Source organism: Geotrypetes seraphini, chromosome 2 (assembly GCF_902459505.1).
Source record: "Geotrypetes seraphini chromosome 2, aGeoSer1.1, whole genome shotgun sequence".
NCBI classification, from domain to species: Eukaryota; Metazoa; Chordata; class Amphibia; order Gymnophiona; family Dermophiidae; genus Geotrypetes; species Geotrypetes seraphini.
This window is the reverse complement of record NC_047085.1, coordinates 196,666,364-196,682,162: the sequence shown is the minus strand read 5'-3', so window position 1 is coordinate 196,682,162 and position 15,799 is coordinate 196,666,364. Positions and strand designations below refer to the sequence as shown.

General features: G+C 42.2%; 1 protein-coding gene across 2 annotated transcripts in view; it reads right to left on the bottom strand.

The window, feature by feature from the left end:
• RANBP9 (RAN binding protein 9) overlaps window positions 1-15,799 on the bottom strand; it is a 153,569-nt gene that overhangs the window by 34,995 nt on the left and 102,775 nt on the right. Inside the window, exons 7-8 of one of the 2 annotated variants that reach the window (XM_033934627.1) lie at window positions 12,416-12,546; window positions 4,331-4,439 (exon numbers count right to left, since the gene is read on the bottom strand). In XM_033934627.1, coding sequence (XP_033790518.1) covers window positions 4,331-4,439; window positions 12,416-12,546 — 240 coding nt within the window. The remainder of the gene's footprint in view (window positions 1-4,330; window positions 4,440-12,415; window positions 12,547-15,799) is intronic. The other variant, XM_033934628.1, reaches the window with a different exon arrangement.

The following is a 15,799-nucleotide window of genomic DNA, read 5'->3' as shown; positions in this document are numbered from 1 at the left end:
AAGATATACTGTACTACATTTATACATGTATCTGTGCATTTATAGATGTATTTACATAATCTAAGCTCAGACCTTTAAACTGCTTTAAAGCAGGTGTAAATCTTCTTAGCAGCAATGGTCCAGTTTCTGCTGGTTCACTATATAGTGCCTAAGTAGATACCACTTATGAAATTACCCTTTCATGTGCAGCAATGATCTTTTCTAAAACTGTCAGAACCACTGTAAGTCTATCTAACCTGGACAGATGAGTTTCAGGGCCATGACAGGGGCAGGGTTTGGATTCATGTCCACAGTCTACAAAGTACAAATATGCACACTAGAGAATGACACGGGGGACAAATTTGTCCCCTTCCCACAGGAAGTTCCTCCACGGTAGCATGCCAATTAGCCCGCACCATCCTGCACAGCCAACATTCACCTCTTGCATTGATGGCTTGTGCTGCCCCCGTTATGACATCATGTTGTCGAAAAGGTTCCATTCATGGTACACTTTAACCACAGCAGCTCATGAACAGTTCACAAACTCTGCCGTTTCTGAAATGCTGCTGACCTTTGCCCAGTAGCTTATGATCATGCCTTTTTTAATGTCTGATAAATGGCGCTTTTTTCCCCATGACAGCCACAGTTGCTATAATGGCAACTTGCTGACATCCCATCTTATACACCCATGAAGCCTGCATGTGACATGGGCATTCGTTCATTGGCTGTGAGATCTTGATATCAGAGGTAGGTGATGGTCATAATAATGTGACCTTCCCACAGGAACTCAATTTCCCATCCCCGCGAGTTTTGTCACTGTTCCTGTCACATTCCTGTAAGCTCTGCCTTAACTGCACAAGCTTCGAACACTTATGATTTTAAAGTATTTGAGGCTTGTGCAGATAAGGACAGAGCTTGGAGGAATGGGATGGGAACAGGAAAAGAACTTACAGGGACGGGAAAATGAGTTCCGGGAGGGATGGGGAAAAATTTGTCCCTGTGTCATTCTCTAGTGCACACCAAAGAGCAGGTATAAAATGTGCTTTTATTTTCTGTGGGGTAGTTTTCCAAGGAAAAATGCACAAAAGTTCTGTTAGAAAATTGGTTTAACTTCTGTGCATGCTTGCCAAACGAGTCAGATGGCATGTTATAAAATTACAGAGTCAATGATCTGCAAATAAGCAAAACTGCAGAATACAAGAGCAGATCAACAAATCTAAAATATGCAGTTTATTTAAACAGATACAGTACCCTCTTTTCTGCTTTTTTAGTGGCAGTTTGCATAATCTGAATCATAAGGTCAATAACACACTCCCATTTATTTATTTAGATTTCTATCCAGAATGGGTTACAATTGACATTCACAGTAAAGTTACAAGACAAAAAAATTATAGGCATTCAAAGAAGAGGCAGGTGAGGGGATGTAGAAAGAGAAGGGGAACAATAATCGAACAATGATGATGATGAACAATGTTGTATTGTATGCACTAGAACAGGGGTCTCAAAGTCCCTCCTTGAGGGCCGCAATCCAGTCGGGTTTTCAGGATTTCCCCAATGAATATGCATGAGATCTATGTGCATGTACTGCTTTCAATGCATATTCATTGGGGAAATCCTGAAAACCCGACTAGATTGCGGCCCTCGAGGAGGGACTTTGAGACCCCTGACTTAGACTCTTACTCAGCTTGATTGCTTCTACCCAGTGGCCCAGCTGATTATCAAAATCAGAACTTTTCTCAAAGTCTCAAAAATATAAGTGGTTGCAGTTGAAGCAGGTCTTTCAGAAGGGGTTCCCTGATTGGCGAAACTTGAAAACTCAGTATAGCTTGCCAGGCAATTGCTTCCGGACAGCTCAAGTGTGGACTCCTGCGTATCCGAAACATAAGCAGATATTTTCCTGCTGTGTCCTGCTTCTGCCTTTCTCCCGTACTCTTGAAATGCTAATTAGTAATATATGTCTTAGAAGTAATTGGGCAATTTTCTCAAATTAAATAAACAGAAGGCCAAAATTGTATGTTTTGTTAACTTTGATAATATCCCATTTAAGAACTTCAATTTGAGTACTGGCAAAATTCTACAATTAAAAAATAAATCTAAAGTTTTGGGCATTATCCTGGATGCTAAGCTTTCTATAGATGATCAAATTTGTTTAAAAATATTTTTTTAAACTGCGACAATTAAAAACTATACAATCATCTCTAGAACCCTCTAGCCTTCAGATGATTTCTCAGGATATTCTGTTACCTCACTTAGGGCTCCGTTTACTAAATGGCGCTAGAGGTTTTTAGCGCGGGCCGGCAAGTTAAATGCTCACTCATAGAATTCATACGAGTGTCTAATCATTTACCTCGCCAGCCCATGCAAAAAATTTCTAGCGCCGTTTAGTAAAACCCAGCATTAGATTATTGCAGTTCTTTATATGAAAGTGTTTCTCTGATGCAGAATATGGTGGCTAGGCTAAAGAATTTGATATAAGTATCTCCTCTTTTGAAAGAACTTCATTGGTTAACTGATTCAATTTAAAGACAAAACAAGCGATTGTAAATTTTAAGCCCTTATTGGCGCAGAATACATCTGCTATTTGCAATCAGTGCCTTCTTTTGCAAAATTGAGATGAATTGAAGATTATTAGGATGAGGAATATTAGAAGGACATTATATTTAACCTTTTTTAATGATGGAAAAGTTTAGTAGTATTATCAATTGTCTTTTGGTTACATTGGAGCAAGATTGCTTTTATTTGATTCTGTTTTATTGTTAGAATTCTTTCTTGCTGTAATCTGCACTGAATCCTCTGAAGATAATGCGGAATATAAGACAATTTTAGCATTGCATAGATTAGTATAGCAATTGAAATGCAGCCCTACTTCTAATTCCTTAGATAATTTATTCCAGTATTCAGGGGTGGCCCTATAATGAGGCCAACTGAGGTAGCGGCATCTTGCTGCCAGCCAGCCTACCTGCTAGTCAGCACTCTTTGCCACTCCCCTTCCCAGCAACTAATGCACAGGTGTCAAAGTCAAGGCCCGTGGGGCGAATCCAGCCTACCTGGCCGATTTATGTGGCCTGCGGTGCGATGCAGCATTTTCATTGTCACCCCCGGTGTTACCTTCTGACCGGCTCCCTCCTTCTCACTGCCGCAGTTTGCACAAAGCTGCGGGCGACGGTTCCTATGCATGTACCGCGCTTGAACTGGAAGCCTTCCCTCTAATATCGCAACATCAGAGGGAAGGCTTCCGGATGAGGTGTGGGATGTGCGAGGAGCCGCTGCCCGCGGCTTTGTGCACACTGTGGCGGTGAGGAAGAGGGATCTGGCCAGAAGATAACACCAGGGGTGGCAATGAAAATGTGCATTGCACTGTGCATCGTATAAAACTGCCAGGCCAGAAGATAAGACACCCGTCGAAGGGAGTCACCTAGTTGAGGTACAGCATGGAGGGAGGAAGACAACAAAGGTAGGTGGAATGATTTTATTTTCAATTTAGAGATTGAATTGTGTCATGAGAATTTACATCCGATGTCTATATTTTGCACGGTTCAGGAAGAAATGCATTTGTTTTTATTTCTATGGGGTTGTATTGCATGCAGAGTCTTGCATCTGAGGGTTTGTATATATTAGTACTTTCAGTTTGTGGTCCCATACTTGCATAGGGGTCATCTGTTTTCTGTATATGTGACCAAGGCTAGGTGTTCTGATAGGAATGAATGTTGAGAAGCATACAGTGTGTTTTATGTAGTTTAATTTTGTGGTTAACCATAATGTGTTTTTAATAAGATTATATTGGGTGTGTGTATATGAAAAATGAATGGAAAAAATTGTGTTACAATTAGTACTATTATGGGGGTGAGTTATGGCCTGCGACTTAGCCTGTGTTTTGGATTTTGGCCCCTTAATGTGATTGAGTTTGATACCCCTGATCTATTGCTTTCACTCTTCTCCTCCCCCCCAAAATCTGCATTTTTCCCATTCCATACCCCCCTCCGCATCTACCTTCAATTTGTCATAAAAATTGCTGGGCAGCAGTAGCGATTCACAGAGCTACCCTGCTGCCAGTCCCGGTGTCTTCTCTCCACTGTGGCCCGCCCCAGCAGAAACTAGAATGCTGAAGCCTCTCTCTCTCTTCCCCCCTTCTCCCTCCCCAAAAAAAGACCCAGTGGTCCATCAGGATCTTGAACCTCATCCAACAGGTTTAGTTATGAGGATGAAATATTGCATGCACTAGGCCTCACATATTCACTGTGATAATCAAACCTCTTGGCTAAAATTCAAAATTGGGTTGGGAACCAAAGACCAGAGTCGCAGACAATTTTTTTAAAGTTAAGCTGCAGCTCTGAAAGAAAGAGAAACTCACTTTAATGTAAAGAAGAGATTAGGATTTCTGTCTAGTAAACTTGGATATAGGTTTTGTGTGGTTTCAATGGCCTCTCCCATCCGTCCTGCTAACACCAATTTCTGAATTCCTGTGAAGAACAAAAAAAAGAGAGCTCAGTGTAAAAACTTCCAGGTGCAGAAACATTAGCATACACTCTATCTATATCTATATATAAACACATCCCTTCCTGGTATGTAGTCCAACACCAAATAATAATTTGCTGATTTGTTAAGAGGTATTACATCTAGTGAGGAAATGCATTTTATTTTTGTTAAATGTTAAAGACTCCATTCATATACAATGCAATGGCAGCTCTGGGTTTTTCTGATATACTTGTGAGTGGATCCTTAGGGGTCATTTATCGCTAAGTGAGCAAAGGAGTCATTATGTGGCAGCAGAATCAGTCTCGTCTAACAAGACTGCTGGAGCCCCTGCATTTCTGCCCATTACCCTCCTTCTACACCTACTCTTTTAGTTATAAGATAGGGTATTTATGACAATATATGCATGAAGTAAAAGGTTCTAGGGCCAGAGGCTTTTACACAGGGAAAAAAAAAATCTTAAACTAGTACTCTGCCTACAAGAGAAACTTTTTGTAAGAAATCGGGAAATCCTCAAAAATCCTGCAATTAAAAAAGCATGGTTAACTAAATGCAAACCCTGGACTACTACTTAGGCCAAGGTAGGGGCATTTAAAACCCCGGAGAGCAAAGCAGAATTTGTATATGTAACTAGGAGGCGAGAAATAAAACCAAACTTGGGGAATTCAGGTGTGAAACAGGGTGTAATGGCCAAAGTATTTTCTGACAGCTTTGCCTTTTCATAAGTGGCTGGACTGTTATGCTAAGATTATAAGTTTTTAAAAAGATGGTGAACCTGGTAATCTAATACAGCTGGGCATAAAGGGAAAATGTAGTCTTACCAGCTAATTTTCTCTCCTTAAGTCTAACTATTCCAGTTCATAACAAATGGGTTATGCCCTTTAGACAGAAAGAGAAACTTAGATGGTGGACAGTGTGTGAGCAAGTTCATAGCGAACATTTGCTTTTTTATTCTTGCTGGAAGTCTTACCGTGTGAATAATATGCTGCATTCCAAAAGAAAGGGGACGGTGAGGCCCGCAGTGTCAACTTCCCTTACCTCTTCCCCAATACAATCAATGATCCAGCAGTTTCTTGAATGCCGAGAGCTGAATGAGGGAGCGCTCGGCTCCTTAGGCTTGGAGGTCTCCCTGTCTCCCCCGACAATCTCCAAGCCTCTATGTCCAGCAGAGGCACGGAGTGGAGATATTAGCCCTCGGAGAGAGGAGAAGGAAACCCTGGAGCTGAGTTGGGGCAGAGCTTTAGTCATAGGAGGTCAGCAGAGCCCGAAGAACATCGAGGGAGCTGGAAACCAGACATTAGGGACGGTGGCGAGACGGTAGAAAAAAACAGCGCAGGACACGGAGGTACTTGTTGCAAAAGTAGACTCTTTCTCCTTAAATATGGAAAAAAGTTAAACAGGACTGTAGGGAGAAGATTGAAAAGGAATCAACTTTATTAAAGGACTCTGTTTCAACCATTATTAAAGACCAGAGCTTTATCTCACGAAAAATAGAGCAAATTGAGAACTACAACAGATGCCTTAACCCGAGAGTCCTAAATTGTCCTAAAATTAAATCAATGACTCCTGTTGAAGTCTTTAAAAAATATTTGGTTGAAAATTTGAATTTTTCCTTGGACTTAATGCAGCCTTTAAATAAAGTGTATTATTTACCTTCTAAAAATATGGAAACAGGTGGTGTTCTTATGAATCAAGTTGTTCCCCCTGAAGGTGATTTACATAATCTTACAGAGATTCTTGAAGATTCAATGTCTGATATTAAGGAAAGAGCTACTCTACTGGTTAATTTTGTTTTTGAACAGGATCTTTCCTCTGTAATGAGATTTCAGGATGGAAAGCCTTTCATACGCTGAGAGATTGGAAAAACTGGGACTCTTTTCCCTGGAAAAGAGAAGATTAAGAGGGGATATGATAGAGACTTACAAGATCATGAAGGGCATAGAGAGAGTAGAGAGGGACAGATTCTTCAAACTTTCAGAAAATAAAAAAACAAGAGGGCATTCGGAAAAGTTGAAAGGGGACAAATTCAAAACAAATGCTAGGAAGTTCTTCTTTACACAACGTGTGGTGGACACCTGGAATGCAATTCCAGAGGACGTTATAGGGCAGAGTACGGTACTGGGGTTTAAGAAAGGATTGGACAAATTCCTGCTGGAAAAGGGGATAGAGGGGTATAAATAGAAATTTACTGCACAGGTCCTGGACCTGTTGGGCCGCCGCGTGAGCGGACTGCTGGGCGCAATGGACCTCAGGTCTGACCCAGCAGAGGCATTTCATATGTTTCTTATGCATTTTTTTAAAATGTGGTTCATTTTTTTGTGGTCAGCGGGTATGGATTTACCCGGATGTAACAAAATCCACTCGAACAAGACGTAAAGAATTTCTTTTAATGAGGGAGGAAACAAAGAAATTAGGTACCTCCTTTTTGTTGACATACGCTTGTAAGTGTGTCATTAAATATTTAGGTTTAAAGTATGTCTTTTTCCAACCCAAACACCTACGATCTTTTTTGGACATTAAGAAAATATCCAGTGCAGTGGTTAGAAGCACAGAATAAAATGCTGAGGGATTAAATGCCGTTTAAGCTTCTTTTAGGTTAAAATATAATTCATGTTATTCTCTCTTTAATTTCTAGCACTACCCCTCTACATTTTGGGGGTCTAAGAATGAATCTAAGCTATTATCGCTTTCTTCTTTTCTTGAATATGTTTCATGTTAGATATGATTCTATATTGCTTTAACAAGTAGTTGTACTTGTAATATATGTATAACTGAATTAAGAAAAAAAAGAAAGAGACTTAAGGACTGTGAGCTTTTTAAATTTGCTTTAAAGTTGTTCAGAAGACCCAAGCACAAGCATGATGGAACTACCAAATAGACTGATGGATGTACCTTTAAGGAAATACCCTACATCCAAGTGATACCCTAAGTGAGCCACCACTCTGCAGCCTCAATACCACATTAATGCCACCAGTTGAACCTTTAGGAGTTAAGTTTCTTTTCAAGCTATCTTACAAGAACAAGATTTGGATAATACAAGCCCAAAATGGAGAAAAAACCATGCCATATGCACCAAGTCAAAAATTCTTCACACTCTTGCTTATATGAAGAAGGTAGACCTGTTTCTCACTTAAGAGTTTGATAACACCATCAACATAACCCCTTACATCTCAGATATGACCTTTCAAGGGTCAAGCATCAAGTCAAAAGCAAGACAAGTCTATCATTAGCACTGAACCCTGCATGATAAGTAAGGCCCTTCTGATGAAATCTTAAGTAGAGAATGATGCAGGCTCTTTCCCCATGAGCTGTCCTCATAGGCACAAGCCTCAAACACTTATGATTTTATATTTAAATCTTTTTATTAAAGTATAATAAGGGACAATATTCTGTACAATTATTTATAAATCACAAACAGAGCTTTCTACTTTGATCTGGTTTTGTTACAAACTTTCAAAAGATTTGGTTGCCTATGTTTTTACATCATCTTGGAAGATAACTGAATCGTCTTTCAGACATGGATGTACGAAGAGAACCAACACTGTGTAATGGATGGACAGGAAAATATCTATTAAATGTTGGAAAAGCTCTTGATGATAGCAACAATGGATGAATCTGAACTGCGGCTATGCTCTTCTGGAGCCAATCAAAAGCTCATCCCTTGCTTTGATTGGGAAACTGGCTGGGACAGAAATGCTAAGGCTGGAACAACTGGGCAGAGTAGGTATGAGGCAGTTACCTAAGCCTTGGAGAGTAGTAGGATCACCTCCTAGACCCACTGGAAAACCTCCTAGTAGAGGAGGCTGCAGCTACAGGCTACTGAAATGGGATTGTAGGGTATCAGTATGTTTCTTTATGAGATCAGTGACCTTCTCCACCTTGTCCCCAAAATGATCGTCTCCTTGGGCTGGGAATGTCTACCAACCTCTTCTGAACTGCCGGTTCAAAGGTTAGAGACATGCAACTATGAAATTTGCACATCCCATACCCACAACGAAGAGTTTGGATGCAATATCAAAAGAATTATAGGTGCTTCTCACCAGAAATTTTCTACACTTCAACTGCTTACTGGCCATCTAGCGAAGCTCAGCAGCTTGCTCTGAAGAAAGAATCTGCAGTTATCGTACTGCATACTAGTGACTTCAAGTAGATGCTAATGTACAGTTGGTAGGACTAGAGGCAGGCAATCACCATCGAGACCTGAAAAGATTTCCTTCCAAACAAATCTAGAGTCCAGGCCTCTCTACATAGGGTACTGAGGCATGAGCTCTGGAGCTCCTAGTTGATCTGAGAACAGATTCAACAACCAATGAATGGTGAGGCAGCTGGGCCCTCTCAAATCTGGGAGCCCTCTGGATATGATACAAAGTATCCACCTTTTTAGGTGTGACCTGCACGAAAGGGAATTTCCCAGTTCTTTATCAGTGCATCCTTAAAGATAGGGTGCAATGGTATTATGACTTTCCTTTGGGAGGAGACTCAAATTCCAGGACAGACATCATCTCTGTCCTAGGCTCTTCCTCTGTTTGCAACTTAAATGGGATGGTTGAAGCCATCTCCTTAACAAAACCAGTAAGGCTGTGATTCGGGTGAAGATTTCCTTCTCTCCTGAGGTGCTGAAGGATCAGAAGGGATCCCATACAACTCCTCCTCCAAGAAGTAGTGAGGGTTGTCTGAATCCCATGAATGGTCCCAATCTGACTCTGCTCCAAAAACAGAACAGTTTCAGCCTTCCACAGCTCTGTGTATCTATGTCCATGACTCAAAAGTGCAGGCATAGACCTTAGAGGTGTAGCCCTACTTTCCAACTCTGGGAAAGGTTCCTCCCTGAATTGGTCAATATCGATGCTGGTACCCCTCTGAGCTCCAGAACCTAAGGATCGCTCCATAGACCTAGCATGATCCTCAAGTAGGAACAGGGGCTAAGCCTTGATGCCTGAGCACAGTACAGTTATAGAACCTGGGCCAGCTCCTCCGTGAGTATGGTTTGGTATTGCTCAAAGGTAGGCAGGCATCAGCAAAGGTTGGGCAGCCGGAACCGGAACAGCCTGAGGAGTCAGTACTACACCGGAAATGGAGATCTAGTTGCCTGGCATCTCAACCAAAGAGAGGGAAACTATCCTCTCGACACTAGCACTTCTTAGGTACCAATGCCCCGCTGTTCCTGGCATCATCGAAGAGAACTGATGTTTGCACTTCTTGGGCTTCCCCAGACACTCAGCATTGTAATTCTTTGATGCCAACAATGACATTGAACCCATATGCATCCTCAGTGTTGGGTCTGATGCTGACTAGTCTCAAGACCTACTTACAATGTCCGATGTTGAAAGAGGTGGAGACCTCTTCAATGCCAGAGCACTCCCAGTGTATTCCAATGCCTGAGCAGCCAATGTCAATGGACCAGCCTTTGATAAGCCGAAAAGTCCTGTTAAAACCTGCCACACTCTCTCTGTGTCCTCAACTACATTCAAAAACAGAGGGAAAAAGTGTTAGGATAATGGTCATATTCAAGGCACCCAATGCACCAACAGTGCAGGTCAGCGACAGAGATCAACTGATTGCACTGAGAATGCCTCTTGAAGCCACTGAGGGGAGATCACAAAAAAACACAGAGGTAAGAGAATATGGAGATGTGTCCTCCCTGCTCCACGGAAAAATAAAGACTGACTACTACTGTGCTTGCATGTCAGGTGGGACAGCACCTGTGCATAAGTGGTGTGACACTGCTAGAAACTTCTATCTACAACATGCTATCAAGTGATTGCACTGGGCCTCCATTGGATATCATCACCCAGTAGTGAGAAAATAAAGGGCTTTCTTGTCCTCGGAGAATAACTAACCCCCCTCCTTTACTAACGCATAGCGTGGGTTTTAGCGCCAGCAGTAGCGGTAACTGCTCATAGAATTCCTATGAGTGTCAGATCAGTTATCACCATTGCTGGTGCTAAAACCCACGCAACATGTTAGTAAAGGAAGGGATAAGATTTAATAGGGAAAGGTACTGAAAAGAAAATGTTGACTAAAATAATAAAAAGGAGTAAAAACGGCATAAAAAATTGAGGAAAATGTGCTGGGGGGGACTACACAGATGCATCCTCCTAGCTCCATGGAAAAGAAGAGACTGAAAGACCTGTGCATGCACAGTGGGATGCTGCTAGAACTTTCTAAAAGCAACATGTGCTTGGCAGCATCTGCACTGGACTCCATGGGATAATGTGACCCACATGTGAGAAAACATAGGGCCTGCTTATCCTCAGAGAAAAAAAAAACATACAAAGATCAGCATACTGAATCCTAGATACCCGAAAACCACTTTGAGTTAAGTAGTAATATGACAAAATGATTTAATCCTTTTCATTGAACTCTCTTCACAACAGTGATCACGTAGATCAGTGTATCACAAACTGTTTGCTGTGACCAGATTTCGGTGAGAAGAGGCTTCGGCTAACTGCCTACAGGATGTGCCTCTCATAGTGAGAGGCACATTCTTTAGGCCAGGGGTGTCAAAGTCCCTCCTCGAGGGCCGGAATCCAGTCGGGTTTTCTGGATTTCCCCAATGAATATGCATTGAAAGCAGTGCATGCAAATAGATCTCATGCAGATTCATTGGGGAAATCCTGAAAACCCGACTGGATTCTGGCCCTCGAGGACCGACTTTGACACCTGTGCTTTAGGCAGTCAGTTGGCGCCTCTCTCCCCCCCCCCCCCCAACTGGTGTAGTAATAGCAAGCTCAGGGCCTCATCTGCGGACATCAAAGTGATGGTGCCATACATGTGCACATCATTGTATTGACGTCTGCGCCCTCTAGATGTGGCCCCGAGTTTAGTGTACCATGGCTTCAAAAGATTAGCAGGATACCGACTTAGATCATCTGTAGAGGTTAAGGAAGCAATCAAAGACAAAAAAAACCTCGTTTAAGGGATGGAAAAGATCGAAAACGGATGAAAACTGGAATAAGCACAAACACCAACGCAGGTGCCATAAGGCAGTAAAAGTGGCAAAAAGTGACAAGGAAAAAATAGCCAAGGAGGCGAAAAACTTCAAGCCGTTCTTTCGATATATTAAAGGAAAACGACCCGTGAAGGAAGTGGTGGGACCGTTGGATGACCAAGGAATAAAGGGAGCGTTAAAGGAGGATTCGCGAGAATTGACGGCAACCATTCAGAAGCGGAGCACGCTCCTGCTGGCTGATAACACCACTGGACCACCAAGCTATAAGGTGCATTTTAAAAAGTATTCATAATGCAAAGTAAAGATTAAAAGTGTATGTGGCAAAGGCGGCATTAATCTCTGACTAATGGAAGAGGAGCTATCCAAGAGACATCTGCTCTGAAGCAGTGCGTGGGAGGAAGCCCGAGGATTTGGATTGAGGTCATTCCCATTAAAAGATGTAGAATAACCTGCTTAATTTAACTCAATCAAACTTCTATAGTGTTAGCAAACTGTTCCGCCAAACTGCTCCATAATTTGTAAAGTGTCTACCCCTGAGTCCCATTCTACTGTGATTCCATTTGGTTATCTGCCTCCATCTGAGATGTTGACATGGTGAAGGGGCAGGACATGTTACAGGGCAGGGCAGTGGGACAGGGTACAGAGCCGGGCAGGGAGTGAGGAGGGGCTAGGTGCAGAGCCTGGTATATTTTGGTTCAGAATATTTTTTTTTCTTGTTTTCCTCCTCTAAATCTAGGGTGCGTCTTATAGTGCAAAAAATACGGTAATCTGCTGAATTTAACCCTATGCTCTCAGTTAATGCCATCCTCCCATGATCTCCTAATCAGGCCACAAGAAGGTAGAGCTAAGTGTCTGCAGACTCATATTAAAAGAAATTAACAACAAACAGAATCAGATCCAGGAAGCCCTTTGGAAACACAAATTGCATCTTACCACCCCATCCCACATATAAAAAGTTTATTTTAACCTACACTAATTCAGAATTTATGAAACATACTATCCCAGGCTTACTTTGTCTGTTTTTAATGGAAGCTAACTCTTCTTGTACAGTCTGGTCTGTGGATCTAGCAAAAGCCTCTGCTGTGGAACAGTACCCATGATGCACCAGGTAAGATGATACCATCCTAAAGAAGAAGAGACACCTGAAAAAACTCAGACATCAAAACCTTCAGACCATAAAAAAACAAAATCATTGAAAGAGTTAATGACAACAATAACATTCATATTGAAAAAATATATTAATTCACAGCTCTCCACAGAGAGAACCCCAACACACTGGTTATCGATCCATAGGTAGGTAGCAGGTGCTTAAGAGAGTCAGTGTCTCTAACTCCCTTTGAAGACTTGTCACTTTGCTGGCTGGGTTAAAGTAAAAAGGGTGAAGGCCTAATCAAGAGTAGGAAAAAAATACCCTTGTTAACAGTGAAGACATGCCAACTGTACTTCAACAATATATAAAATATTCCAAGTGTAATAATGTATATCTATTCTAGAGGCTATGGGATTGCTGTAATAAAACATTGAAAAATAAATTTTGTATTTGTTATACAGTAGATATCTTCATCTATCTAGAAAGTGAGAATCTGAGGAAAGGGGTGGGAGAAGAGAAATGGTAGTCCCCCCTCTACCAAATTTATGTTAAGAAATGATTAGAAAAAAAAAAGAAAAAGAAAGAAAAAGATATACCGACTTACACAACGCGTTTCATAAGCATTAAATGAGGTAAGACTATTAAATCCTATGGGGCTCAATCAAAAAACTAAAACATCCCCCCCCCCAAAAAAAAAAAAAAAAAATTCACCCTAGGTGGTACTTGAACATCCTAATCGCTGGGATGTCCAAGTGCCTATAATTGAAACCATTTTCCTGGACATCTAGCAAAACATTTCATCCGCTGTGCATCCAGAGAACCAGGGTGTGTGTTGGGAGATATGTTTTGGGCAGTGACGTATTGCAGTGATAATCAAACCTTATCCAAGACATCCTGGATGAAACTCAGACATTTGGAGCTAGACCTGTTTTAGAAGTGTCTAAGTGCTACAAAGGTACCCAAACTGACTAGATGACCACTGGATACGTTAAGGTATGACCACCCCACACTCCCACAACTCCTCACTAACCCCCTCCCACCCCTGGAAACTCTGATTGTAAGAGTACAAACCTGTCTCTAGAACAGTAGCACTTAGTATGAGAAAGCCTAGTAGAGCATCGCACAGGTGTCTTAAGTAACCTGGTGGATGGGCTAGTGAACCATAGAAAGGAGGACCCAGGCCCATAAGCCACTCTAACCATTACATTTATGGTAGAAAGTTACAAGTCCACTTAAACCCTTAAACCCTACTCTACTGCCATATAGGCACCACCACCTGCAGCTATGAGGGTTATTGGGGTGGGAGACGGGTGGGTCTAGTAAGTTTTGGGGGGGAATTTTGGAGGGCTCACCATAAATTATAAAGGGTATATGATGAGATGTACATCTGGTACTCTATGTGAAGTTCAGAGCGGTGCCCTCTAAGGTGTCCCACTGCTCTCTTGGTATGTCGGTGTGATCAGTCCACAATGATAGCCATTTCCATGATCAAACTGGTCTAGATTTGGACGTTTTCAACTTAGATGTTTCTATATTTGAAAATGGGGGAAACTTTTTTGGACCACAATCAAAATGGTCTGGATTTGGATGTTTTCAACTTGGATGTTTCTATATTTGAAAATGGGGTATAAGGTTAGGCATGTAAGTAGACGATTTTCAGAGGGAATAATTTTTGGACATCTAGCAGTTCGGCTTTTGAAAATGGACATTTCTTTGCTTCCAACCTTGGATGTTTAGCAGGAAATGTCCAAATTGGGTATGACCAACGGTCCATCAAGCCCAGTAGCTCGTTCTCACGGTGGCCAATCCAAATCACTAATACCTGGCCAAAGCCCAAAGAGTAGCAACATTCCATGTTACCGATCCAGGGCAAGCAGTGGCTTGCCCCATGTCTTGCTCAATAACAGACTATTGACTTTTCCTCCAGGAAATTGTTTAAACCCTTCTTAAAACCAGACTTAAGATGTTCTTTTCAAAAATGGCCCTCCATGTTCCAAAAAACCCCCAGAAACAACTATTTTAATGTAACTGCCTAATTATAGAACACTAATGGGTTGATGCTCAGAACTCCTGTGCTGTTTTGTACAGCGCAGAATACTGTAGGAACAGCACAAAAAAAAATCCTAATGTTCAACACTAATATCATGCAAATCATATGCACGCTACTAGTGTTGAGCATTGAGAAGCTATTTTTCATAATCTGCCTGGTTTATATGCACAAGAGTTGTGTGGTAAGCAAAGCTCTTGTGCGCAAGCTCAGATGGGGACAGGGCTGTGTGTGTGTGGAGGGGGGGAGCGGGAGCAAGCTGGTATGGCAATGCAGCTCCAGCGCCCCTCAATGTCAGTCAAATAGGAGCTAGGGCCGAGTCTAAGGGGCAGAGCAGTGGAAGGTGACAGACTGCTACCAACTGCCTCTTCACCATTTTCCCCTTTGGCCCTGAGTTTTTCTCTGCCATCACCTTTACTGCTCTCCTTCACTTCCTCTTCTCCACAGCCCTTGTCCACCTCCTTTCTGCAGTTCAGGAGCAAGGGCATTTTTCCCGGTCTGGTTTTTTGACCAAGAAGCTTCATCCATCCTCACTACCAGTCTTGCATGGCCCGGACCAGGATAGTCTCCTGGAAGGAGAGCATCAGTACTCCTGGGAGCAGAGCCAGGCAGGGAGAGGGAACAGCCCAATCAACGGCAGTGTCCCTGAAAGCCTGAGAATGTGGTGAAATCAGTTAGCTTAGCGGGGTTAAAAAAAGGCTTGGATAATTTCCTAAAAGAGAAGGTCATAAGCCATTATTGAGATGGCTTGGGGAAATCTACTGCTTATTCTTAGGATAAGCAGCATCAAATCTGTATTACTACTTGGGATCTAGCTAGGTACTTGAGACCTGGGTTAGCTACTGTTGGAAACAGGACACTAAGCTTGATGGACCATCGGTATCCCAGTATGGCAATTCTTATGTTCTTATGCTGTCCTGTTCCAGGTCAGACAAATGCCTAAAGCCAGCTCCAAGCTGGCATTAGGCTCCCTGCAATAGGGCAGAGTTTCCATAAGGGCACTATTTCTGAGCATTGGGAGGGAATGGCTAAGTAGCTTGTTTGAATGCATTTACATGTGATTTGCGCTGATCTTCAGCACCTACACTGTTCCCTGCACTCGTGCCCTCTGAACAAGTTTCCCAGCTCAGCGCAGATGCTAGTTCAGCGCTGCCTTTAGTACTGAGGTTCTGAACATCGGCCTGTAAGTGCCATGGGTGCGATACATGGAGACAGGATGACTGCTGAGCACAAAACCTTTGGTACAGCATGTAGAGGC